The 27,893-nt window shown below is 38.2% G+C and overlaps 1 protein-coding gene across 8 annotated transcripts in view; it reads left to right on the forward strand.

The window, feature by feature from the left end:
• The window catches only part of SPAG17 (sperm associated antigen 17), a 97,246-nt gene that overhangs the window by 67,193 nt on the left and 2,160 nt on the right, over positions 1-27,893 (forward strand). For 7 of the 8 annotated variants that reach the window (XM_085236327.1, XM_085236346.1, XM_085236354.1 and 4 more), the window contains 21 exons: positions 826-955; positions 2,572-2,792; positions 3,084-3,228; positions 4,355-4,509; positions 4,753-4,929; positions 6,497-6,624; positions 8,427-8,557; positions 10,112-10,239; positions 10,640-10,813; positions 14,061-14,174; positions 16,230-16,275; positions 17,526-17,628; positions 18,066-18,119; positions 19,475-19,577; positions 20,181-20,277; positions 21,540-21,638; positions 22,553-22,704; positions 23,209-23,378; positions 25,278-25,338; positions 26,107-26,251; positions 27,553-27,690. In XM_085236327.1, the coding sequence (XP_085092453.1) occupies positions 826-955; positions 2,572-2,792; positions 3,084-3,228; positions 4,355-4,509; positions 4,753-4,929; positions 6,497-6,624; positions 8,427-8,557; positions 10,112-10,239; positions 10,640-10,813; positions 14,061-14,174; positions 16,230-16,275; positions 17,526-17,628; positions 18,066-18,119; positions 19,475-19,577; positions 20,181-20,277; positions 21,540-21,638; positions 22,553-22,704; positions 23,209-23,378; positions 25,278-25,338; positions 26,107-26,251; positions 27,553-27,689 (2,670 nt within the window). In that variant the 3' untranslated portion in view covers position 27,690. The remainder of the gene's footprint in view (positions 1-825; positions 956-2,571; positions 2,793-3,083; positions 3,229-4,354; positions 4,510-4,752; positions 4,930-6,496; positions 6,625-8,426; positions 8,558-10,111; positions 10,240-10,639; positions 10,814-14,060; positions 14,175-16,229; positions 16,276-17,525; positions 17,629-18,065; positions 18,120-19,474; positions 19,578-20,180; positions 20,278-21,539; positions 21,639-22,552; positions 22,705-23,208; positions 23,379-25,277; positions 25,339-26,106; positions 26,252-27,552; positions 27,691-27,893) is intronic. The other variant, XM_085236361.1, reaches the window with a different exon arrangement.

Here is a 27,893-nt window from a genome sequence, read left to right on the forward strand (position 1 = left end):
TGTATACCCTCCAGATGCAGTCTCCTGACTGAAGAATTCAGGGCTCATGAGGTCATACCACAGTTTTTGTATGCACAGATTCTAGATGCCTCCTTCTTTATATTAATTTAACATCTATGAGTTATAAAAGAATGGAAAGCATATAGACAAGCACTCAAAAAGAAAAATAACTGGTTAATTATCTTACAGGAACTGTAGGTCTTGAGATATGACTGTATGTTGTCCATATGTTTTCCACATTGTACCATTTTCTCCACAGTATATCTGTTTTCTATTTGTAAATGTGTTCAGAGATTAATGAGGTAATTCTATGCTTTATCTGCCACACAAGGAAACTTTCATATCAAAAGTTAAGTATTATGGACAGTAGATCTCAGAAATCAGCTATAGTAAAATAAATAACCATTAATTCTTTTTATTAGACTTGATGGCTAGAAAAATTAGCAGCAATGCTAGACATGTGGAATACCTGAATACAGATAAATATGGTGACACAGATGCATTACTACTGTTAGGAAAAGTGGTATTCATGAAAAGATATCAACCTTTGACCACTTAAGCATTCAAAACCTTTGCTTTTATAATGCCTGTCTGTTACTAAATAGAATCCCCGCTGATTACATGTGTGAACTGGACTAATTATCAGTCCTTTCTTTTTTTTAATATAGTTTCCTTATTTTTTGCATTTATTCTGTGAGTCTTACATTTCTTCCTTCATCGCGTGCTAAATTCTAGTGACTATTGTATTTGTGACAATATTATTTTGAGACTTATTATTAGTGTTTGAAATTATTTTAGTCTCTAATATGTCTTTGATTTCTGTAGATTCTGTTTGCTGATGGCACAGTGAGTAGAAGTCCTGATTCTGGCCCTGTCCTACCACCACCTGTAATTCCAGAAAACATGCAACCATTATCAGAACCAGAACCTTTACCTGAGATGAGCACTAGGAGAGGTAACATTTCCAGTGTTTTGGATAGATTTAATGTTAGAAGGGCTGATGATACTCAATAAATGGCATTTTTTCTTTGGTCTAAAAATTCTGCCGGTGTAAAATGCAATTTATCTGTACTCAGCTGCTGTACACTGCTTATTTATCTGCATAGCAGATCATTTCTCTCCTACTCCAGCTTTCTTTTCTTGTAACACATAAGAGCTCTAATAATAAACGGGTATGTAAGAGCTACATATCTAGCAGAGTGATTTCATAACAGTCGTTTCGGATAAAGCCTTGTAACTTCAGGAACATAAAATCTTTGCTTTCATGTTACACAGTTTTGAATTGTGTATATTGAGATACATACCATTCACAGTGGACTTACTGTATTTTTCTCCCTCATTGTATCTATTCCAGGACACCTACTTTAATCATTATTTGGTTGTATAAACTTGTGGTCTGTCCAAGTATTCTCATGTTATTCCATTTCGAAGGGAAGGAGGCAAATATGTTTTTGCTTCATACCTCACAGTGTGGTCCCACATGACTGTCAGTGCTACGTAGTGCAAAGAATGATTAGGACTTGCCGTAACATTAACTTATAATTTATTGGAAGTATATGAATAAAAATTGCTGCTCAAGAGAAGTCTTGTAAAAAGGAATTTTCTGAATCATCAAGTCCAGTTCTCTGTTCCTAGGATATTCCTTAGGAAATCTAGAATCATGTTTAAGAACTGACAAACTATCTTCTAATTTTCAGTCTCCATATCTGTGACTAGTGTATATCTTTTATTCCTTATTCTTTATAAGGACTTCCCTCACCTGCCCCTCACCTTTCCTTCCTCTTTGCTACTTAGTCTTGACAAATTTGTGGTATTTACACCTCCTTCTTTTTTTTTTTTTTTTTTCATTTTTGTTTTCTAGGACTTATAAACTGTAAACTTTTAGACTCCTGCCCAGACCATGCTATAGTCTTTTGCCCACGCTTAGTCTAGTTCTCTTTCTTAATGTGAGTGATCAGATTCTCTGTTATATTCTTGATAAGATCTCTTCAGTGCCTTTCACGGTCTAATCTGCATCTCTTTACGTCTGGTGCACCTTAGGTTTGTATTTGCCTTTTTTGTCACTGTATTTTTTCATGCTGACAATTGTAGTCATTCTACATGGGTGCTATATCCAGGTCTTTATCTCTTTCTACTGTTTCAAATGTGTCTGAAGCAGAAATCATTTGTCTTAATCCTTTTTGCTTTAACTTATTTCTATTGGGCTGTATCGATTCCTAGTACTTTAGTCCTCGAGCTAGTGGGACAGTTTGGGATGTTTTTTTTTCCTTTAAGCCATTCAGATTCTCTTCTATATTCATGGTACGTTCCAAAGCCATGTCATAATTGGATATCATAGCATCCTGTTTACTTTTTCTTTGTTGTTAACGAACATATTAAACAAGATTGGTTCAAGGGAACAATTTTGAATAACAGGTCTTGTTATTTCCCTCCAGCCTGATACTATGATTCTATGATAAATTATTCTTTCAATTCTATCAAAGCAATACTCACAGAAACTCTTCAGTTGATTGATTTTGTCTTTTGCCTTAGACAATACCAAGTCTTACACAAAATTTTTTGTTTCTGCAGGAAAAAGCAGCGACAAAAACATTGTATTGCACCCAAAGAAGGAGGAAATATTTGAAGACGTTATTCAGGGTCTGGTTAATCCTGAGCAACCTAAGGAGAATCCAGCAGGAACCTGGATAACAACAACCCCATTAGGCATTCAAGTGGGAACTGAAGGAGGAAGGCGAATGGATCTGGAGCCAATCTTATTGTATCAGGCAACTGACCCAGCTGATGGAACAGTAATACTAATTTTTGTGTTATACCACTGTCTACTAAGCTATGTGAAAGGACTGCCATCATCTGTTGTAGAATGTGTTCTTTCAAAACATCCTACAGACTGTGTTATTACACCATTACTAATATAAAAGCTGTAGATGTTGAAGAAAATGTAAATCCTTGGTCTCTGACCTAGATAAAATTGGAGTAGAGCAGCTTCTTCAGAGTTTCAGTGCATAATGCTTTGCATTACTGATGTTGATGTTACAGATATCTCAATGCTAATGTAAATCCACATTTCCTTATTATTTCAGGTTATGACTGTACGAGATGATGAAGTGATAATTGTTGAGAAGCTGGATGGCAGCAGAGTAGTAGATCATGCGGATGGTACTAGAATCACAACTTTTTACCAAGACTGTGAAGCACATCCTGTAGCTCAGGATAGCAAGAAAACAGGTAAAACCAAAAGGGGAATGTTTTTCTTTGTTTTATCTCGTGATAGGGATAACTGTCAAAATATACTTTTAAAAGGCTTTTGCTCACTCTAATCAAGAAGGCTCATGCTACTCATGATAGTAGCTTAGATAAAAAAAATCCAATAATGCAGTCTAGGCTTGTTTGTATGCCTGGTCTCTCTCTCTCTCTCTCCTTTTTTTTTTTTTCACATTTTTGCATTCAGTGCAAAAACTATATTGCAGCAAAAATGCAAATTTCATTTTTTCTACTCATATATTTGTATGACCCACCTTCACTATGAGAACACAATGCTTGACAATTTTATAATCTTCGTTCCCTGCTCTACATCTACTCTGTTGTATGTAACATGTAAGCTAATTAAAGTTTTAACTGAATATATATAGAAATATCAGGGCATCCTCATATTGCTCAGAGAAATCATGGACTCTCCAGCCTGGGAGATATTCAGAATTTCATTGAATATGAATATTGGAAAATGCCTTATGTAAATAAGTGAAACTTAACATTTGCCTGAAACAAATGAGGTTAATGTCATCCATGTTTATTCTGTCTGGAAGTATATTCTGTATGCTTTGTTCAGTTGCTAGACAAGTTCTGTTTTATGTAATTAATATGAAGTGTATATTTACTGTGTGAGTGTCAAAAATGTTGTGTTCAAACAAAGCAGGAAGCTCTAGTTGCATAGGGAAAGAAAGTTATTCAGTGAACAAGAAATGTCAGTGCCAAATTAATATACCGGTTAGGTTTGTTCTCTATGACTTGTGCTGCTGAATAAGAATTTCTCGTATCTTAGAGCATGTATCACAGGCAAAAACCATTTCAGTGATCCAGTTTGTATGTTACAAATATCCATATCATTGTGGTTAGGATTATACTTGATAAATTAGACTATTATCTCCTGACCATCCTCAGATAATTTTTTCTATATTCAGTGCTCAGTCCAAAAATTTTAAGGTTGCATAGTGTCTGCATAACAAAATTAGATGATAAAGGATGTTATGAAAAATGTAAGAATCTTTTACTGAGAAAGAGAAATACAAATTGAATTCTAGGACTTTTCTATGATTCATTTACTCATGTCCAGTTTTTCTGTATTAATTTCTAGATGAACTCTCAGAAACCATCACAAGGAAAGTAAAATGTATTCGAGTAGAAAACCCAAAATTTGCTACTGTTACAACAAATTGTGAGGATGGTACCTGTTGTACCATTTTTGGAGATGGGACATCTATTATAGCAAAGCCACAGGGAACATATCAGGTACGAGTTACTTTTAGTTTGTGACAGTGATATTTATGTCCCAAGTTACCTGTCATGAGTTTCATCTTGACTGTTTTAACTCCCCTCTCTATAAATTTCACAAATCCTGTGATTCTCTCAGCTTTATACTCTGCCAATGTTTAAGTAGTTCTTCACAATTGTATAGTAAATACTCCTGGACCTCATCTTCCTTCCTTCTCTCCATCCATTCCATTAAAATATCCCCAATTTTTACTGCAATAGGTTCTACCCGTCAAGGCAGGATCCCTTTTCATTGATGAAGATTGCTCAGCAGTTTATACCCATGAAGTCTGCAATTTCACCACCAAGAAGGAAGGGACACAAGCAGGAAGATATATTATGAAACACACTTCCAGCACTATTTGTGAGATGATGGATCCTGAAGGAAATCTTTTCAAGGTAAAATACATGGAGATAAACAAGTTTATGCATTTTAAATAATTTTATCTCATGAGCAACTCTCAAAGTCTGCTTGTAGCCTTGTGGCACTCAAAGTAGCCTACCTAGCCAGAAGGCATAGATCCTGAATCAGAATTCTGAAGTGTTACTGAGAAAATGTGACAAGTCTCAAGTTTTACTTTTGTGGTATTTCCCTCCTTTTAGAGAAGTTGAAATGAAATACAAGATCTGCAGTTCACCTCACCTGTAAAGTTACCTTTGTTACTGTGACTTGTATTATAGCAAAAAATCAGCTCTGCAAATGTGGTTAGAAAATGAGAGAGGATATTGGCTTTTCAGAAGGACCTTAGGAAAACTGTAATCTGCCTAGTAAAATATTGCTGTGAAATTCAGTCTTAAGTCATATTGTTTGTGCTTTGATCTTTCCACACCTACACCTAAGGCATGTTTTTGAGCTAGGTTAGTACTTTGCTATGAGTTCAGGGACTATATAATTTAAGTGTCTGTGACATACATGTTATTTTCTAAATGTGATATCCAATTATAATCCTCCCAATTTTTCCAGATTGTATTTGTTTATTATCATCATGTGCTCTGATAAATCTGATAGAAAATACAGTAATGAGGATATTGAGTAGTTTCAAAGTTCTCAATTGGCACTGGATATATGCATTACGATGCAGTTTTTAACCTGGTTCCAAGCTGGATAAATTGTGCTTATAAAAATATATTTTATCTGTCAATCTCTCTTTAATAAATTTTGAATTAATCAGTGGAGTGGTAGAAATTTAAAAGGTATCAATTTCCTACAAACTCAGTGTTATTCAAATTATAGAAGTTGACTGGCATCAGCATCAGAACATCCACCTTTTTCCCAGCTGATACATAGAGAACAAAAGACAGGTTGAAAAATATGTGGGACAGCTGAAGGTATTATGAAAGCAGTGATCACAGGCAACACGGGGTGTAGTAAGAAGGGTGAGATGCAATATGAGAAGACACAGACTTGGAAAATATTCAAAGAGCTAACAAGTTTCATCGGTTTTGACATTAGTGAAGTATATTTCAATTACATTATCCCACACTATTTTACTTTCAAGACCCCGTTTTCATTAGTGTGAGGATAAGAAGAGTATTCATGTGATGGAGCTGGTGTATGCAGTACCAGTATCACCTTATGAATCTATGTTTAATAGAAAGCATCCAGCTTTAGAGTCCTGCCCAGCATGTATTTTTTGTATAAAGTTGCCTATTGATGCATGTACATATATATATTGCAAACATAATGTAATTATAGATGACCTCATTTGACAACTCTCAATCTCAAAGCATGTCAGCATGTAGTATTAGCATTTCTGATATGTCATGTTTTCCTAGAAATGTTTTCACTTTTTTTAATGTGTTTTCAGTTTTCTTTATTTCTTTTTCTTGTCAATTTCACATTGCTCGACATGAAATATGATTTTATTTTTGGTCACTGAACTAGATTATACTTACAGTCCAGCAGCAAGTTACTGTTTTAAAAACATCATGCATCTCAAATCATTTTGTATGATTTCTGTTATAGGTCATGGCTGATGGCAGCACATCTGTGTTAGTTCAAAGCATTGGCTTTGATAGCAGGAAGAGCAAAAGTTCAGCATCCGTAGTCCCAGAAGTTAACAAATCCATCTCTTATGATGAACATGTCCCCAGGTAAACTTCCTTAGGTTGATAAGTTTACACTTTCTTTCTTTGCTACTCTGTATTTGTACAGAGTTTGTAGACTTGCACTTTCTTTGTTCATTACTGTGTATTTCCACACTTGATGTCAATGTCCTGAAATTCTGCTTTCTTATTTTGTCATCACAGAGCTTTCTTATTTTTGCCATCTAGAAAAGAACACAATTCAGAAATCTTGGATTTGATGAGGGTGGTGGGTTGGCATTTGTCAGCTGCCAGACCCACTCAGCCTCTCTTTCACTTTATGAGGCAAGTGGAAAAAATAAGATGGAAAAGCTCGTGGATTGAGATAAAGACAGAAATCGTATACCAATTACTGTAGTGGGCAAAACAGACTCAACTTAAGGAAGAGTAATGTAATTATTGCCAAGATTTGAATAGTGAGAAAGAAAGACACACAAGAAAACACTTTCCCCCCAGTCCCTTCTTTTCTGCAGGCTCAACATGACTACTCTACTTCTCCCGGTCACCTCCTTAGTTGTACAGGGGGTGGGGAACGGAGGTTGTGGTTGTGGTCCCTCACAATTCCTCTCTGCCTCTCCTTCCTTCTCACAGTTTTCCCCTTTTCCAGCATGTTCCTTCTCCACATGCTGCAGTCCTTCAAGAGAAGCCTGCTCCAGTGTGGGCTGTCCAAGGCCACAGTTCCTTAAGGAAATATTGTAAACCTTCAAGATCATCACGTCATCCTAACCTACACTAAACCATTTCCTGTTGTACCGGGTCCCTATGTCTTTTATATTTCCAGGGGTGGGGACTTTATCACTTCCCTGGGCAACCCATTCCACTTTGTGCTTGACCACTCTCTCCATGAAAAAATTCTTTGTAATAACCACACAGAACATCCCCTGGCATGAGCTGAGATTTCCTATTACTTGTCTCCCAAGAAAATAGTTTGACACTCTTCACTGCAACCTCTTTGCAGGGTTGTTAGAAAGAGTGGCGAAATCTTGTCTCAGTCTCCTTCGAACTAAATAATCCCATTTCCCTCAGCATCTCCCCATAACTCTTGTTTTCTACTCCCTTCACCAGTTTTGTTGCTCTTCTTTGCACATGGTAAGCAATTCAACATTCTTCTTGTATTCAGGGGCCCAGTGCTGAACACAATATTCCAGATGCAGGCCACCTCCAGATGCAGTGCTGAGTACAGGGGCACAATCATTTCTCTGATCTTGCTGGCTGCAGTATTTCTGATGCAGACCAGGATGCTGTTGGCCTTCTTGGCCACCTTGACACATTGCTGGCTGCCTGACAACCAGCACCCTCAGCTCCTTTTTCTACTGGTCAGCTTTCCAGCCAGTGTTCCCCAAGCCTATACCAATGCCTACCACAGCATCAGGTTGCTGTGACAGAAATGAAGGACCTGGCATGTAAACATGTTCAGTGGCATGTTATTGGACTCAGTCTATCCAGATCCCTCTGCAGAGCTGTCTTACCCTTAAGCCAATCAACTGTCCCACCTAGGTTGGTACCATGGGCTGCTCTGGCATGTGGAGCACCTTATCCTCCTCTGTCCTTTGTGTGTGCAAGGTTGTTTCTCACACTGTCTTTCAAATGCTTGTACAGCATTTTACCCTGTCTTAAATATGCTTTCCCAGAAATGTCCCCCCAGCTTGGGCTCAGCTGTGTGGCTGGGGGTGGTGCAGCCAGCTGGAGCCACCTGTGTCTGGCACAGAGCAGCTCTGGCCTTTCCTCAAAGAGGCCACCCCTGCAGCCTTCCCTGCTGCCAATACTTTGCTTCCTATACACAATACAATCAGAGTTCTGTGACTCTTCAGGTTCTTCATCATCCATATGGATGGTTCAGGAACTGAACTCCTGCGGAGCAAGGATGTGGAAGAATATCTTGCTGAGGTCTGTGATGATCCAGCTGTTGCAGTTTTGCAGGAACCCGTACAAGAATATCCAGGTAAGAAGATTTAGTTCATTTTCTGACAAACTAGTGACAGAAATAATCAAAAGTAGAGTCAGAAGTTTCAAAGCTCATTTGGACAGGAAATACGAAAATGTTTTCCCCGTGTGGGCAAGTGTCTGCTCTCCTGGCAGTGAAGCAAAGAGAAGAGGGCTTGTGCAAAAGCTCGGAGAAGCAGAGAATTAACTGAATGATGCTTTGAAAGGATAAGTAAGTGAATGAACAACTGGTATATCTTTATTCACTCTCACAATTACAAACAAAAGCATTTGCCATATGGATAAATCCTCTGTGTATCTCTAGCAAAAATACTGAATATCTTGCAGTCTTCATATAATAATATAGCTGTCTTTCTCAGTGAAGACAAACGTAATCTGTTGTCCCTTAGCCTGGCTGTAGAAAGAGTAAATGTATATTACTAAAAAGCTGGAAAAACAGGACTCAAGTGGGAGATGCCAGTAGTACCTGGTAACAACCACCTCATAACTTGCCCTGTGCCAAGTTACATCCTGAAATGGTTGTTATTGTAAAGTTAATTGGAAATACTGTTTCTGTAAATATATGGTAGATCTTGAAAATGACAGAAACGAATGTAGAGAAATGGCAACAATGATGAGTTCGCCTCTGTTCCCCTCTATATAAACTGAAAGGAATGATTTTGTCATGGTAATAGAGGAAAAGGGCTAAGGGAGCCAAAAAGATAAGGGAAGTGGAAATCTCTGGAAGATGGAGAAGATAAGCACCTGGTGGAAATCCCATCCAAGAAAACCTGCTCACAACCAGCAGTAATTTGTAATGGTGGCACTCCAGTATTCCCCCAAGGAAAATGACTCTCACTAAAGTATTCCAATCACAGGTTAAGAGAAAGATAAAGGAGGACAGGTAACAGGCTTTCTTTGAACACTGCTACTATGAAGCTTTTCCAAACTTTATACTCTACCTTTCCCACTACTCTATTTGCCTTGATAATAAGATGTTACAATTTTGTATTATTGTGACAGAACATCTCAGTGGAAGTATCAGTTTTGAAGGCCACCTTTTGGATAGAAATAATAGTAGATTAAGTAGACTTTGGATCTGGATAAGAAAAAAACATTTTGAAACACTTTAATTGCAATAATAAAAAGAAATAATAAATAATTTTCAATAGAATCATTCTGGTGATCAGGCTGTGATGTATAAAACACAGTGAAGAACTATGTTTGTATGAATGTAATGTACATCTTCTGAAATTAGTGTTCAATAAACACAAGTCAGTGGTCTTTCTTCCCTGTTTCCACACAATATACAACTAAACTGATCCTAAAAGAAGTAGCCAGTTCTTAAAGGTAGGCTGAGTAATCCAAAGCTGTCCAGCTATTGTATAATCACCTCAGTGATCCAATATTATCTATAGCCTTGGGTATCACATTTTCACATAGTTTTACATCCGATGATAAGTTTCTTTATACTTACATTTTTCTGGAAAGTATATTTTTCTGGATGTCTGCGACTGTTGTCCATTGTTTTTGGATTCAAACTGATTCTTACCAAAATACACTTTTGAACCAGGTGCTGTAAGTATTACCATCCTCTTCCCTTTGTCTGAAGCCTCTCCCTGGGTAATGAAGAAAGAACCAGAGAGTATTGTTCCTCCAAATCTTCGGCCAAGAACTTGGAATGCATTTTCTCCTTGTGAGGTATAATTATTTTGAAACTATCCTTCGGTGCTTAAGCAGTGCCGTGTTTGTCACAGAGATTATTGGAACTCCAAACAATGTGACAGTTAAATAAGCAATTACATTTATTTTATTAAGCAAGCAAAGCAAGGAGTGGGCTGCGTCAGGAGAAATCTAGTCAACTTGGGCTTCTTTTATACTCATTGAGGTGACTACAGCAGTTTTAGGGATAGTTTGTTTTGCCAGATGAAGAGATTGTAGGATCCATAAATTATGCCCAAGGATGTACTAACGTGATCTATCTCCAGTGCTAGATCTCCAGCATGTGCTTTTCAGCTGAAACATAAATTATTGATATCTACAGTTATTCAGTAATATAAATAGCCTCTTGCTTTTTTTGCTTGCTCTTGCCTATGTTCAGAAGGAGATCACAGTCAGAACACACATTTGGAAGGGTCTCTGCATTGGTTCCAAAGAGGAGACATGCTTACCAGTACCTTTGCGAAAATGTCCAAAAAAACTGCAAATCCGTCAGCTGTACCAGTATGAGCCGCTCAGTGATGAACTAAGAGAAAAGCTACAGTTTTCTCTCAAGGTAGTACAATCATATTTGCTTCATTTTTCCAGTGAGAGTTAGAGAACAGACAAAATGAGTAACGTGGATTTATATATATCTGAGACAAGAACCGTAGTACTTTTGAAGAACAATTAGCATTCCATATGTAGGCAGATGCCCTAAGAAAAACGTGATTTTGAAGCTGCTTGTCTCTCTTCTCCTATACCTTTTGGAACCTAATTTTCTGAGCAGATACATGGGGACCAGTCCAGTACACATCATAGACTGTATACTTGCAAATCATTGCTGAGAGAAAGGGAATTATGTGTTACTTTTTCTTTGCTTAGGGTTTATTTTCCTGATCAAAACCTTGAAAATATCTATAATGTTACAAAATAATTTTGAATCCACTATAAATTTACAGTTAGCTTAATGATGAAGTCACTGGGACAGTAGTCTTCATTACTGATTAGTTTTTATAGGTCAGCATAGAACATTTCTAGGTTGAAGCCTGAGTTCTGTCGCTCTGTTCATGTCTAGCAAATAACTCTGTAGCCTTCTGCAGAAGTGTCTGTCCATCACTCGTTAGTGCCTGGTTCATAAAAAGGTACAAGTTACAGCTCCTGTTAAAGCATTCTGAGATAGGATCTGAAAGTCCTGCTGTTGATCCTTATTTGCACTTCACTTTTTAGTTTCTTATAAAACACTGATTTATTTGATTCATACTGTCAAGGTTCTCTTAAAATAAGTTTTATAGTTAAAAATATTATTATTTACCAGTCAGGGAATAACAAAATACATGTGTTCTATAATTAAATTGCTAAACATTTTGATGGTGGCATTGCAGACTGAATTTCAAAATTAATGGCATATAGAGTATGTGATGGTGTGGCACATTGTAGCTGGTTAGACTTTTTTTTCCACCTTACATTTCAAGAAAGGTGTGTTTGCAATAGAAAAACATTAACAGCTGTTCAACTTTGGCATAGTTTGAGACACACTAAGCCATCAGAACTAAATTTTACTCTTCTACAGTCTATAAGTATGTAGGTTGGTCTAAAAGTAATGCCTCCTATTATTTCCATGGAAACTATAGCAGATACAAAGAGTATAATAACACTATTTGATAGAGCAAATTCTCATCTACAAAACAGTGCAACTTAGTCGTCACCATTAGCTGTGTATTTTTGCCAGCAATGAACAAGAACCTGCATGCCATGTTCAAAAAATCTGCACCAGCAAAAGTGACCCACTGTTTCACAGCTGCTATGATGACATTGTTGCTAGGAAAATGCCCTCACGGTGCATCTTTCATCAGCCCAAACAGATGAAAGACAGAAGGCACCAATCCAGACTATATGATGGGTGTGGTAGGACAGTCCAGACAAGATTGGCAGTGTGCTCCACAATCTTCAAACTGGTTTGGGGCCTGGTACTACTGTGTTGCAAGTGAAAGGCTGTTGTCTTCTCTAACCTGACTCTGAAAATTTGATCCTTCAGCTTAGTCAGCATCAAAATGTAGCAGTCAGAGTTGATGGTTTGTCTGATATTTCAATGTTGCCACCAATTCCAGTCATTTCCAGTGCATCGAAGCCAATATTCAGCTCCATACACAGTTGCCTGGTTGTAATCCACTGATTTGTGTGTATGAGCTGATCAAGGCGCTCCAAATTTTGTGGTGTGACAAATGTGCATGGCCATTTGGAACATGGATTGTGTTTCTCATCATTGTCACCACTACTAACTGCACCACCCACCGCCTCACTGTGCTCGCATCCTTTGGTTGGTCTTGATAAACATTCAGCAAGTGTTGATAAATGTCAATGGGAGCAATTTTTTCCACATGGAGGAATTCAGTAACATACCATTACTTCATCTGCACTTCCATGTCAGATACTATTTTGTCAAACTGCCATCTGTCACACGGTAACAAAATTTAACAGAAAGTTGGTGGAAGGTTCAAACTCTACTACCATACCATTGCTTTCAGAGCAGGCCTCATATATAAAACTTATTCTTTAATTTACATATTGAGTTTTCAAAGGCAACAGTCTTAAAAATAATAATAATAGTAAATGTTCCACACCAATATGCCAAATTACATCACTCCATTGACCAGATCTCTTCTGGATTTCAGAGGAAGAAGAACACTGTTATGTTGGGAAGGAAGAATTGTAATTATTGGCACTGAGGAAACATTTGTAAATAACTGCATTAATGTGCAGTGAAAAAACCCTCATTGCTCATATATCAATGTCAAATTAATGGATTTTTCCAGAAACAGAAATCTTAAATCTTTAGCCAAATGCTCATTTTTGCAGAACTAAATCAGTATCTAAAGAAAAAGAACTGGAACTGGAAGCAGATTACTTCTGCCAACCTTCTCCATGCATGAAGTTCAATGTTGCATGTAACTTTCTAGCAGAGTGGTGTGTTAGGGCAGCTGTCTGCAAAAACCCTTCTTTTCCATCCAGTTGATCATCTAATGCATAAAGAAATGTGTAAAAAGAACATGCCCTTTTCTTTAGCACTCAGTGTGATTTTGAGAAAATATGCTTATGTATAAAAGCAGAGCTTCAGACACTTTCTAAGCCTAACTTTTCAACTATGATGCTCTAAATTTCCATTTCCCTAACAGAGATCAAATGGAAAGGAGATAGGTCACAACCAGTGTTTGTTCGATCACCTTTTATTCATTAACATGATCTTAATAATGTAATCAAATCATTGTTATTAATAACAGATAGCTACTGACTAAACACATTCCTTTATTCACTCGTATAGTTCAATCAGATGCTTGCACACTCACTCATTCTTACTTGGCTGGTGTAACAGCTGGGAGGCCAGCCCTTACTTCATCCTGAGAAGCACAGGATCATACAGGCGCGCACCAAGGGATTCTAGGTAGCTGATTGCCCCCCTATTGGGTGTAGTCCAAGTCATACAGCTCATTGTGGGTGTGAATGTGTGCAAGTGGCCTAGTAGAAATTAAACAGATGCTTTGTGTCCTCAGTTTGTCACTTCTTGCAGATTCAACAGTATTGCTAGTCATCGGAGTTGATTAGACCTTGGCAAGCTTTCACTCATTCTCAGCACTCAGTTTTTGTAACTATTTCCCCGTGCAAACCTGTAGATATAGAGTCACACATTCTCACAGAAGTGATCTTTATGACACTGCAAAGTACACTTATACCCGTTACTTCTACAAACTTTTTTTATATATGTGTCCATTAAGTCTACTTCTGCAAAGCATACTTTCTTGTTCTTTTTCTGTTGTCCCCACAAGAAATACATAGAAAACATTTTAAAGCAGGAAGATGAGCTGGAAGAGATGAATTTAAAAGAACCAAGAACGGAAGAGGAAAAAGAGAATGCTGCAAATCTCCTTGATCTGGTTAAGGTGAGAAAAGTTACAGTTTAGAACCACTTTTTTTCCAACAAATACGTTGTATTGCATTGCAAGTGCCACCTTTGAAACTCTGTTATAGCATGTGTTCGGATAGCACAGTGCCACCTTCACTGTAATTTAGTGGTAAAGTAAAGCCAAGCTGAGCATTCAGCTGGATTACTGAATGTCACTACTGCCATCTGGACTGCTGAAAACAGCTTAAGAATTTGGATTCTTCAGAATGATATGTTCCCAAACACACAGGCTAAAAAAGACTGAAGTGCTTGTGTTCCCCAGCACTGGGATGAGGATGTTTTCAAGCTGCAGCTGGGAGACTTGTCTTTCAGTAGGTGGTCAGTACCACCTTCACATCAAGAGTTTAAACCCTCTTTTCAAGGTAATCTAAAAACAATCTGGAGGAATATTGTTATTGCTTGTATTTTTGTAAGATATGTTCCGTTAATTTGCACGGCTGATTAGACTATGAGGAAAAAATGGGAGGGGAATAGGGAAGGTGATGAAAAGGTGAAGAGAGGTTTGGAGTTGGGGGCCAGGAAATTGTGAGGTCAGTGGGAGATGAGTGGTGAAAAACTGAAGTTCAAGCAGCAGAAGTGGGCGGGCATTAGGATGAATGAGAGACACTGTTTACATCTTATGTTAAAAATCGTCACATCTTACATAGCACGTTCAGTTTGCTGTATTTCAGTTCTTTAAATCATATTTTCTTCAGTGTTTTTTAAATTTGGTACCTGGCATCAAGTTAATTAACGCGTGAGACTTTTAGGTTGTTAAACACTGCTTTCTTCTTTACTTCCACTTAGTCAAAAAACAAGCATATGGCAAATTTAAACATACTGAATTCAAAAATCTGACATTTGAGTTAGCCACATTAGTGTAAATATTCACTACCAGATCATCGATCCATTTTTCAGAAGTGTGAGAGTATTCTAGAAAATGAACATCATCTTAGGCTTAGAGTCTGCATTTTAGAAGCTTGTTTCAATGCGCAAAATCAGTAGACATTAAATCTTCCAGTGTTAAATGCTGCTGCTGTCTTTCTCTTACCTCTCTGGATTTTATTCTTCCTTACAAGCTTCAAAAATAAAATGTAGTCATGTAATTCTAGAATTCACCCCTGAACCTTTTAGTCAAGTGACTTTTTTAATTTGCTGATATTATAACTTCCATATATATTTTTCTCAACACTTTTCAAGTGATGTGCACTTTTTAAAAGACAGTAGAGAAAAGATACCTTTAAAAAAAAAAAAAAAAAAGCAGGAGGGAACTCACAATCTTTCTGGAAAGGGTAGTATTGAGAAATGATCTCGGTGATCTCCCTCTATCCTCTATGTGCTTTGATGAGAGCCAGGTGCTGAATCTCACATGGTACTCAGTTCCAATGGATTTTTCTCCTGACTCATCATTGTTGATTGCCCTGGCTACCATGAGCCACATTTGCAGGTACAGATTTCACATTGGGAAACTGTTTTCTGAGATGTAGAGTCCCACTGTGGACCTTCTGTGTTATATTCCTCCAAGGTCTCCACTGTTCCCTAGTTCTGTTAAAATGTAGACTGTCTGATGACAAGAACTCTGGTTTCCAGTTAACTGCTTCAGGGATGGCGTGAAAACAAAGGAAATGGCTTAGTAAAAGAGTCTGTCACTACTCAAACACTTACTGAGAATCTCTCTCATGCTTTCTCTACAGCTAACAAAGCCTACAATTTCCTGAACCTATTTCCTTTTTGACTCTTTTTGCCTGTGAGTTTGAGGTATGATTTGAATACGAACTGGCTTAGTTGATTTAATAAACAGCAACTCTGTAAAATATGAAGGTACCTGTGATGTAGATCATCAAGAAGGAAACCTATATTTTTAGGCCAGGGAACTTGTACCTCATTTCTTTTTCTTCCAGCTCATGTTTTCTAACACACTGACATACCTCCCTTCCAGTAGACATGTTGTCAGGTAACAGATAATGTTTGTTTAGGATAGAAATCCTTTAAAGAGGATACGATTGTTAGATCTGTTTCTCACACAGTCACAGTTACTCTTTCTTCATTACAGTTCTTCCCTAACTGGGAGAAATCATCTGAAGATCTCAGTGCCAAAGGTAATAAAAATTGAATAACTGTCCTAATAATCCCCTTAATAATCCATAGACCTTTTCCATATTAAAAATATACAGTATTGAATCTCATATTCACACTACTCTTCAAAATGTTATTTTTCTTCCCTCTTGCCTTACCAAGGGTATTTCTGCTTGTTAAAAAGAGACCAAAACAGAATACGTAATGGAAATGAAAATTTCTGCAACAAAGGCTAACTACAATTTTCTGATGTAAAAACAAACAAACAAAAAAAACCCACGTAATTAAAATGCACTATTATTAATAAGGAAGATACTGTGAAAGAAGCTCATTAAAAGAGGCCAAATAGAAAAGAAAAAAAAAAACAGGAAAATACAAAAATATATTTTATTGTGAAAAAAAATTGCCGAATAGGTTCATATTTCTCAGTTCTTGTATATCTTAAGTTTAACCACAGAAATTTCTTTTGAGCAAAGGAAGTTTGTTTGAACTCACAGTCTAGATTCGATCCTTGAAAGAAGCAATGCAGTTTACAAAAGATGTTTGTAGGTGGAGAAACTCTTTATAAAAGCCCTCAAATTTGTCACGATCTTATAGGCTGGCTTTTCTCCATCGAATATATTGAACTAATAGTTCCTTCCCTGATAATGTTGATTGTGGCTATGAAGCAGCAGCAATTAAAGTACAACCTAAGTAGGCTGAAAGTAATAAAGGTACCTAAAAGCCCACGTTATTTTCTTCACCCGAAGACAGAATTGCTCACTAGTTAGAAAGTGAACTGAATGTCAGCAATTTTTCCTGCTCACAGCTATTTGATTTGTATCTTGAAAGAACATGAATACAGGAAATACAGAGTGGAGGTATTATTCTGCTTCTGGTTTTAGCTTTTTTTGTTTGTTTGTTTCCTATTGATTGAATTAATTTCTTATCAGCTAATGTTCTGAACTTGATGTTGGAAATGAAGTTCTTCATGCCTCTTTCCTCACAGTAATAAAGAATCTGTAATTGGCCTTTCTCATATTAATGTTTATTGTCTGTAAGAAATGGAAGAACCCAGTTTTCTCTTCAGCTGGCTCTGGAATATGTTCCTGGCAATTAATCTTTAATATGATTAAAAGTGATTAATAAGAACTAATTTTATCTTCACTGCTTTTAACCGTAACTTTTCATCAAGTATAAGAAAGATGCATTAAAATATGTCAAGTTTGTTAGTCATAATGCTTACAAGCGCGTAGCAGGACATGTGCATTCAATAGTGCTCTTTACATTGCAGCTCACATAACTGAGCTGTATGAAAATGCAGTGGCTTCTCAACGCCTGCTTCACATAAAGAAAAGAGTCACTGAGCAAACAGCAGACCAGCAGCAGAGCTTCAGGTAGGACATACCTGTGGGAACTGATGTAAATGTAGATAAGACAAAAGAAGGAACTAAGCACACAGGAATGGCATTGTCCTGGCTGCCCCAAAGAACCAAGACTTAGATCTCTGGGTACATATCCCAGTGTTTTACTGGTTTTTCCTGTGGTTATTTTGTCTCTCTGTGCCTCTCCTCATCTGAAAGATACTCAAATGTCTGTTGGAAAAGGACTTTTAGGAATATTTTGGTTGAATTGGACAATAAAAATGAAGATGTGTGTGAACAATTTTGGAAATGATACAAATCCAAGTCAGGAGTCACTAGCAATGTTAATATAGTGGACTTCCATAAAGAGCATTTTCTTTCCAGGGCTGTCTTGCAAGTGTTTTTGTGCTTATAAAACTATAAAGCTAGTTTTCTTGTTTTCACTACCTTTTTCTTTCCTAATCATTCAGCACAGAAGAACAAACTCCAGTGTCCAAATGGCAGAGCAAACTACAAAAGCACAGGTAATAGTATTAGTAAGACAGAAAGTTAATTACTTTAAAAGCCAACTGAAGTCTGCATTTGGACAGACTTATTGCTTTCATGAGGTCTTGAGTGCTGTGGTCTGCTAGCAAACAAAGGGGTGTTCTCTGCAAATTCAGCAAATGCTGAATGGATGGTTTACCTTTCATTTTGTCAAAACCTGATAGTGTTTCTGTTAACTTAGCATAATTGAAACAAGGCTGAGGTCAGAAATCCTGTGTTCTGTCGTCTGGTTCTGCCACCAGTGTGAAAAATAATATATATTAATGTTTTCAGATGCTAATTCAGATGCTAAGATCCTGGCTTTTTTGTAAATCCTGGCTGATTTTTTCTAGTTATATATCTGTGGTGCTGCTTCAAAGCTTCTCAAGGCTGAACAGTCTCTTCCTCTGCTCATATGAAAGATGCTTCCAGCCCTTAACTCTATGGCCCTTCTCTGGACTCACTCCTGTAAATCCATGTTTTTCTTGCACTAGGGAGCCCAGAACCCAGTACTCCAGGTTGCTCTCACCAGTGCTGAGTAGAGAGGAAGGTTTACCTCCCTGAATCTGCTGGCAACACTTCTATCATAGTCCAGGATTTTGCTGGTTGTAGTCACAAGAGAACATTCTTGGTTCATGTTCAACTTGATGTCTACAAGGACTCCTAGGTGTTTTCTAGCCTTGTCCCCTGGTTTGTACCTGTGCATGGGTTTATTCCTCCACAGGTCTCTGACGTTGCGTTTTCCTTTGTTGAACTTCATGAGGTTCCTCTCTGCCCATTTTTCCAGCCTTTCAAAGTTCCTCCAAATGGCAACACACCCATCTGTGTATTAAACTCTCACCTTCAGAAGTTTGAACAACTTTTTCTGAGCATCCACAGAACAATCAAGTTTTTCTGTCAGGAAATACTGAAATTTGATTAATTTTATATTACAAATTTTAGTAATCACAGTGCATCTGCAATACCAATCCTCAGGTTTAAATGTTTGTTGGAAGGTCAAAAAGGCACTATTAGCATGATCCACAAATTTAGGTAACTGGAGTGTGTTTTGAGTAAGAGCTCTTTATAGCAGCCAAAGCACAGCATGTATGCATTTTTATCAGTCCTCCATAAATCAGTATCTGCAGAGACCTGTCTGCAAGCCAGGCCAGCCCGTTCTTGATCTGCCTCTTAGAAAATTGCAAATTACAAGAATATTGTTCACTGTAATTAAACAGAAAAAAAAAAAAAAAAAAAAAGCCACTTGCCTTTATCCCTTTTGTTCTTCAGTGTCTCAGATATTGTACTGAAAGCAGGATAAACTCAATTGTCTTTTTTCTTTCTTTTCCTTACCAACAATGACAAAATTTCTTAGGAAAGAACTTGACGAAGGAAAGAAAACCTTAATGGCAATAAGAAACAAAATAATTCCTCCCTACTTTGAATCAGAATTGGGCAAGGCATTTCTCTCAAAAAAGGTAATGGAGATGAAAAGTGGGTAAGTTTACGTGAGGCCAAGTAAGCTCTGCCATATTTTCATACCTAGAGATATGGTTTTACATCTCAGCCTCAAATTAACTCAAGCAACTATTATAGAGGACAGTTGTGGCAGAATTAATACTAGGGATTAGATACTCCTGCCAAAGGAAAAGTATCTTAGAGCTGACATGTATTTACTGAGGCCAAACTATGGAGATTCCTTAAGCAAACTCTGGACAACCTGATCCAAAGCAGATAATGATCCTTGGATCTTTTCACCCAACCCCCAGAAAACATTTCTCTGTTAACTTGAAAAGGAATCAGTAAGACCAAACCACCTGTGTTAACTGGAGGTGACCTTGGGAACTCCCTTCTTGTAATCCCACCTGATCAGTGCTGTGAGTATAAAGTACAGTCAAAACCACTTTGGAATCTGCAGCATATTTATGTGCATAAATTCTGTTGTTACCTCTTTGGTTCTGCTTCTTATTATTTCCATTGACTTTTTTTTTTTTTTCCACAGGGGAGGTATGCTAATGAGGTTGGATTTTTTATATTTATTGTTGGAATACCTAAGCCTCTTTTCATCCTTCTCTCTGTAGTTTCCTGATGTGGAAGCGTTATCTAAAGAACTTCCTCCAGTTCCACAAAAAGAAAGTAGGAATCTCCTTCCAGAGACAATGAAAAACCTCAGGAGAGGTAATTTGACCTTTACTGTCTGTCTGGTAGCATTTTAATATCTTCTCCTTTTTTTTTTTTTTTTTTTTTTTTACCCAGTTGCCTCATTTCATATTGAACTTAAATTTAAGAATAAGTTTTCTGCCTCTGTGTATTCTCAGATATTTTGATACCTATTGTAACATATGAAGCATACCCAGCAGCATTCCCTCACATTGAGGTCCACCAGAATGGAGTAGACTGTGTCTATGTTAGTAAATTCAGTCTCACAAAAAAGGCAGCCTTCTCCCCAGCCAACTTAAGTACCTGACAGTATTTCTGGGGAGACTGCTCAACAGCACTGTCAGTATCATGCCAGTGTTCAACAATTTGACCATATAGATTATCATGTTTGAGTATCTTGAAATGTTTCCATTTCATTCACTAGTACCAGTGTGGTCTATGAGACTTCTGTGTTTCATGTGCCAAAGGAGCCTTTGCAGACATCATTGGCTTTGGATGCAAAGCTGAGGAATTGTGCTATGAATGTGAGGATTGATGGATGCAAAATGCTCAAAAAAAAAACCCAAAGTGAAATAAAAATAGTCAGGAGTAAGTGAGCAAGAAATGAGGAGGCCAAGTTTGGAAAAAAGAGCAGAAAAAGCTGAGAGATGGTGCAAATACTGAAATGAAACCGGGAGGGGGCAGTTCTGACTGAGGCAGAAGGGGTATGGAAAAGGAAATGCACAGCGTAAGGGTAGTTTGGAAAATAGAGGAGGAAAGCATTTGAAAGAGGAGGAAGTCGTGACTGAGGATAAGCACTGTAAGAGTGAGCAATCCATTCTGAAGTTTAATCTTTGCAATATTGAGAGAAATACTTCTCTGTTTGAAGGCTGCTCTGGCAAGATACTGATATGGTGAAATGAGATCAAAATTCGTACTCAGCAAAGATTCATATCAGGAAAGTAGTCCTCCATGAGGTTTTATTAGACCTTTCTGATGACTTCTTCTCTGGCTAATTGAGAAATGAATGAAGAATGACAAGATATAAAGTTGTTTGTTTGTTGTTGTTGTTGTTTTTGCTGTTTTTGTTTGTTTCTTTGTTTGTTTTTGCCTGGGGAGCAAAGTGTCATGTGCAGAACTTACCTAGCCTCTCATGGTCACGTAGACAGCTTTCAAAGATTGCCTAAATTAAAGTTCTAAATACTTCGGTTGTTTTTTTTTTTTTCTCATGTGCTTACGAAAATGATGGTGGTTGATTGTGAAGAACACTTGTCACAGTATCCCATTATTTTTTCCTTCAGAATCTGAATGTCTTAGTAGCATGAGTGACTCCTCCCCTCCCCCTAGTCTTCTGCTGCACACTCATTCAATACAAAGTGAAGATTCCAGCAGCACAACAGGTAAAACTGCTGTTTGGAGCAGGTTTTTTTCTATCTACTTACAACTTCTGACTGTCTGCAATAGATATTTAAATCCACCTATTTCAGTTCAGCATTCTGAATATATCTGAGCACAAGATCGACAGAAAGGGAGAGTGCTATAAAAATAATGGGAAAAATTCTCTCCTTTACCCTGGCAGACTGCTATCATTACATGGGCATGATAGTGATGGTAGAACCACAGACACAGGGAAGCTGTAATTCCTCCTTTAGAACATTTCATTCCTATGCTCCTTTTATGTATATTATACAGTGGAGTTCAGTTCAAAGACAACAAGCTAGGGGCTTGGTAGATGAAGAAGTACACAGATAATCCACATGAATGAACTGCAGCATTAAAGACAAGAAATTCTGCTCAAAGACAGAGCTTGCCAGATGGTTGTGCTGACAGAACCCTGCTCTGGGACCTGGACTAGAACTTCTCCTGCTTGAACACACAGATTTGGCTTGACCAGCCTGGGTGTGATCAATGTGCAGTTGAAGCATTTCTTTGGAATAGTAATGTCCTCAATTATGATTTTAGTGCATGGGGGTTTTGTAGCTCCTCTTGTTTTTTTAATCATTTCACAGATGATTATATACCTTCATTGCATATTTCCAGTGTGATGCTTCCCACAAATCAGTTTTACTAAGTATAGTACATAATTGCTTATTTGTTCAATTTTAATTACTAGCTAGTATTAAAGTGGTGTTTTTTGTTTTTGTTTTTTTTTAATGTATTTGTTGACTTCTTAAGTAAAATGAGACCAGTTCAGCTGTCGTAGTGCTGATCAAATTCTTTCATGGGAAATTATAGTTTTATCTTAGTGGGAACTTCAGGATTGGGCAAAATTTGATGCCCAGCATTTTATGCTTTTGATATCTTTGCTTTCCAGACCCAAGCTTGGCTGTGGAGTCACAAGAGGCACCCTTTCAAGTAAAGGTTCAGAGTTTGCTGGTGAATGCTGCAGGACAGCCAAGGAAACAGAAAGTGAGATTACCATCATCACTCCTGGGGACAAAACCAAACTCCATACCACATAAAAAGGTGAAATAGCATCTTCTTTTGTTGTTAATATTAAATCCTCTCAATCATCTCTTTTGCATGAAATCTTCATTCTGGAGCAATACTAGACATTGTTTTGAAACTGTTTACTGAAACAACAGAACTTGTAATCTATACAGAAATTTACTTGCAATTCTAAAAGTAGCTTTCCTCTCAACTACTAGGACTACCTCATGTGCCAAAAGCCTGGTTCTATACCAGGTGCTCACATGAGAGCACTGATTTCCAGGAGTGTAGAGCATGCTCAGTTGCCCTGAAATATCTCATTATGTCTGAAAACTCAAACCACTACACATTTGCAGATAATATTCAAAGTACTTAGCTTTGCCTTTTCAGTTTTTACTGCATTTAGGGTGCCTGCATGTAATTCCTCAGGATGAGTAGGCAGAGATCAAATACAGGTGAAGTTAGGCTTAGTAAATCTGAATCTAAGTTGTTGGGCCATTTTCTCTGTTATCTAATAATATTTTAATTCTGTTTGCAAAGGTAGAAGATCCTGCTGCAGGAAGGGTCAACATATCTTCTCTTGCAACAGCAAAACAGCATCTTAGTGGCTTCCACCTCATTCCACCTCAAATGATGTTTGGAATACTAAAGGAAGGCTGTACCTATGCAGCCACTGTGATTATGAAGAATGTTGGCATTAATTTCTCAAGGTTAGTTCACACTCCCAGCAACTTGGTTTTCAACTATCAAAATATGCATTGCTTGTTAATTGTCAGCCTTTTCATATGATTAATTTGAGACAACGAAATGTATGTTTATATTTGGAATCATTTGATAATGACTGAAGAAGATAATACTTTTGCATACTGCTGCATTATTTGCATATTAGTGTTATTAGGAAGATGCAAATCCAGTAAGGAACAGCAGGTTTTATATGCATAGTCGTAGCCACAGCAGATGATTTACTGGTTATTATTGAAGAAGAAGAACCAAACTTTTTAATGGTAAGCAGTATTAAGTTTGGCTTTTGTAAGTGCTGCTGGATGCTGCAACTCTGACAAACTAAATGGGCTGAGCTGTGTTCAGGCAGCCACATGTCTTGAGCTGCATTTAGAAACAGCTTCAGTGATGATTCCAGAAACAGACCAATAACGATGAAATAAAACATTTATTTGAGCATCTTTCCCTCACTTGATGTCACCCCTGTCAGTGGGCAAGAAGAGAGCAGAGCATTATGACTGAACATATATGTTCATTCAGTCATAGCAATAGCAGTGTTCCAGAGTGCTGTCACAGTGATGCTACTTTAGCAATCAAAGCATCCTTCTACTATAGTACCATGATGCAAGGATGAGACAAACATGAAGCATTTAAATGTAATGTAAATGTAATACTTGCTCTCCTTTCTTGGGTGGAAGGAATTATCATCAAAACAGGGGCTTTGAGTCATCGTGGTCTCATGTGACTGCTCAGGCAATGAGGAGCTTTAGAAATCTGTTCAAGACCAACTGAGAGACTCTTGTACAACTTCTTCTATGAGAATGGACAGGATTTTATTTATTTTAGATCAGCCTAGTTAGATGTGGCCTCAGAAAGACATTTCTACTTTAATGCACATTTTAGCATCCTGGTACATGCAAACGATAAATCAGTAGGTCATATATCAACATCCTGGAGCTCCAGCTGTGCACATTACGTTCTTTAGATTCAAACCAGAGCATTCTATATAGATGGTCACAGAAAATACCACCCTTATTCTATTCAATCCAGCTTGAGTCTTTTACTAGTTGCTTTTAAAAACAAGTGACTAGCTGCTGCATGACAGCAGAACATGCTGATGGCAGAGATGTAGGGCAAAGGTGGGCAGTTCTGGCCCATATTTGCCACATGCTGAAGCCAAAACTTCTCCAGGACAGGGTCAGTAGTTAACTATGTGCCACACCATTGCCTAGATGAGCTGGGATGCTGTGACAAAGATGAAGTCCAGTTTCTCTTAACCAGCATTCCAGAGGAACTTCAGGAATTCTTCCAGAATTATCAAAGGTCTTATCTGCTCTAATGACTTCTAGAGAACTTGACAGTGATTTATTTATTTATTTATTTAGCATACTAGTAAATTAAATTTAACTACTGCCTTACTGGGTACCGTGAAACTGAAGAGGCTCATTTACATGTAATTTCTACAAGGATCATGCTTCTGCACTAGAATCATATCAAATCACTTTGAAGAAAGATCTTTAAGGACTTCCAGGTGTGCAACACACAGGTAGCTGCCAAAAAGGTGTAACTTGTAGTCCAACTTCCTTTGTGTATGCAGGCTTAGACTGCAGCTGTTTCACTTCTGTTGCAAGGACAAGGCAGTATAATGAGCAATTTAAAGACTTAGTTTGGCCCATTAAACTGCTGCTTTGATTTTTGATAGGAGCCTGAGCCTTAGTTAAAAGCCCAGGAATACTGCTATAGCCAGAGCCAGGAAAGCTGGGAAGGATGAGCTAAAAAATTCTGCTGTCATTTGCACAATCACAGGAAAAGCAGATGGGCTGATCCTAGTCATGTCTTCTGCTTGCCTGAAAGTTTCTAGCAACCTCCCTCTCTTCCCTTTCTGACAGGTTTCGGGTGAAGCAGCCACCTCCATACACAGGACTGAGCGTGCTGTACACACCTGGGCCTGTAAGTAGTATACAGAAGGTCTTCTGTTTTATGCTACATTCACATGACTCTGATGATGCTGCCATAACAGCTGACTGGGAGTAGACCATGTAGTTGTAAATAACTTCAAAGTTATTTAAAGTGATGCTGCCTTCTGCTCTCTCTGCTGTTTTCTGCACTCTGTGCCTCAGAACATGCCCAGAATACTGTGACCCTATCTCCAAGTTTTTCCCATCGTTTAAGGTATTTTTTAGAGCTGCTATCTGTTAGGCCTGCACATTTATCTCCTGTCCTGATATCTGCAAGAGTTGAACCTAGTAAACCGTTGCCTCAATGATTTTCTCTTGCATGCAACTATCCCCCACCATAAGTCTTCTACCCTGCAAAGTATCTCAGCACATGAAACTGTCCCATGAAGTAGAAAGTTTTCATACTTTCTGCTTTTCTTCAGTATCTCTTCACCTGCACGTTATATCTTTTTTATTTTCCTCTCAGTTGTCCCAGTTTGCCTTTTGCCTGTACACCCTGAAAGGAAATTTAAGGGGAAAAAATTGCAATGAGGCAAAAAAACAAACGAAAAAGACCCGGCAGTTTTCTTTCAAACTACACTGTGAGAAGCCACTGCTTTATACAGAGCTTTCTCATGATACAGGTACTCAGTACTCCACTAAGTCTCTGATTTCATCAGACAACTCAGAACAAGAATCAACTGGAAGCACTGGTGGAGGGGCTATGGATGGAACATACACTTTGTTTGTCAGCAATCCTCTCTCTCTCTCTCTCTCCCAGGTGGCAGCAGGACTGCAGGTTGAACTGGAGATAGAAATTTTTGCCATGTCAGTTGGAGAGGAAAGTACTAATGGCTTTGAAGAAATTTCCCATGATATTGAAATAATAACAGAAACAGAGACTCTTTTGCTGCCTGTGAGAGCAAATATCCTTTGCTGTCTTACTTCTCCCTCTCCACACACACCTTCTAGCACCATCACACTGAGGACTGACTACCCAGCAGGAGCCTTAAGCTTTACTGTCCTTTTTGGAAACACCAGATGAATGTTTTCCAAGGCACAAATGAAGAATTTAAGATTCTAACCCCAAAAGTAATTTAGATAAAGTAACAAGACTTAGAAAAACAGGGAAAGGATGAATGGTAAGGCCAGAAAGATGTGGGTATTAAGAACAAATAAAAGATTAAGACTTTGTTTCCACTGACGGAAATCTTTTATCACAGTTTTGAATCGTAGAATTGTTTGAGTTGGAAGGGACCCTTAAAGGTCATCTAGTCCAACTCTCTTGCAATAAACAGGGACATCCACAGCTAGATGAGCTTGTTTGGAGGCTCCATCCAGCCTGACCATAAATATCTCCAAGCACAGGGCAGCTACCACCTCTCCAGGCAACCTCAACCTGTTCCAGTTCCTCACTGCTCTTATTGTTAAGAAAAAAAGTTGTGGGTTTGTTTGTTTGTTTGTTTGTTTTTATCTCCAATCTACACTTGCCTTTTTTAAATTTGAAACCATTTCCCCTTGTCCTATTGCAGCAGACCCTGCTGAAGAGTCTGTCCCTTTCTTTCTTACAGCCTGCCTTTAGAGACTAAAAGGCTGCTCTCAGGTCTTCCCAGAGCCTTCTCTGCTCTAGGCTGAACAGCCCTACCTCCACAGCCTGTCCTCATAGGGGAAGCGTGCCATCCCTTGGAAATAAAACATATGGCAGCATTTGATTGTACAGCTTCATGCATTAAACACGCAAGGGAGAGAATTGCTGTGTCAGCAATTGTGAACACAGAATTGTATGAATGCTGCCAGAAATCAGCCCTGTGTGGGCTCAATTGGTTAGTCCCAAAGAGAAGAAGAATTCAGGGTCAGAATCAGGTTTTGAGACTGACTGGAGTGCTAGTTAATGGCAACTGCATCAAGGTTTTATATGCTCTGGGAGGTCTTTCAGGTGTGTAACTGAGGAATTGGGCTAGACAAACCTGATAGCGTAGAAGCAAAAATGGTTTCTGCTCCATTCCCACTCACCCAGACATCAGTCACTCACTTCCTCAAGACCACCCTCCAAAACAAGCACCCTTGCCCAGTATTTTACTTGGCCTTTAATCTTTGAGTTGAGGCCAGCAGTTCAGATTCAAATTGTCTCACAGCCTTACTTCCAGAGTTCTTTCCAGCCTCCAGCCATATTCTTTTAGTTATATAAACATACAGAGATGATTGGATCCTTAGCATAATATCTCACCTGTGTTAAGAAGTGACATTTACGAGTGCCGCCCACAAGGATACCCCCAGGGTGGGATGGCAGCAGCAGTCCGGGCAGTTCCTACAAGTCCCAAGCCACGGGTCCGGATTACGCTACCCCGAAAGCTTTCAAGCTAATGTAAGTATTGCATGCAGTGCTGCCAGCTGTGAATTAAATGGCAGATGTACCTTCTCTTAGCTTCTGACCCACAGCATCAACAAGCCTGCCAGCTACTGCCAGCAAAGCTGTCACACACACATCACACACCTGACCTGAAAGAAAAAGGATGCACTGGGTGATATTGTTAACAAAAAGATTCACTGTGAGAGATTTACAGATTA

The sequence above is a fragment of the Meleagris gallopavo genome, chromosome 1 (assembly GCF_905368555.1).
Source record: "Meleagris gallopavo chromosome 1, MGAL_WU_HG_1.1, whole genome shotgun sequence".
NCBI classification, from domain to species: domain Eukaryota; kingdom Metazoa; phylum Chordata; class Aves; order Galliformes; family Phasianidae; genus Meleagris; species Meleagris gallopavo.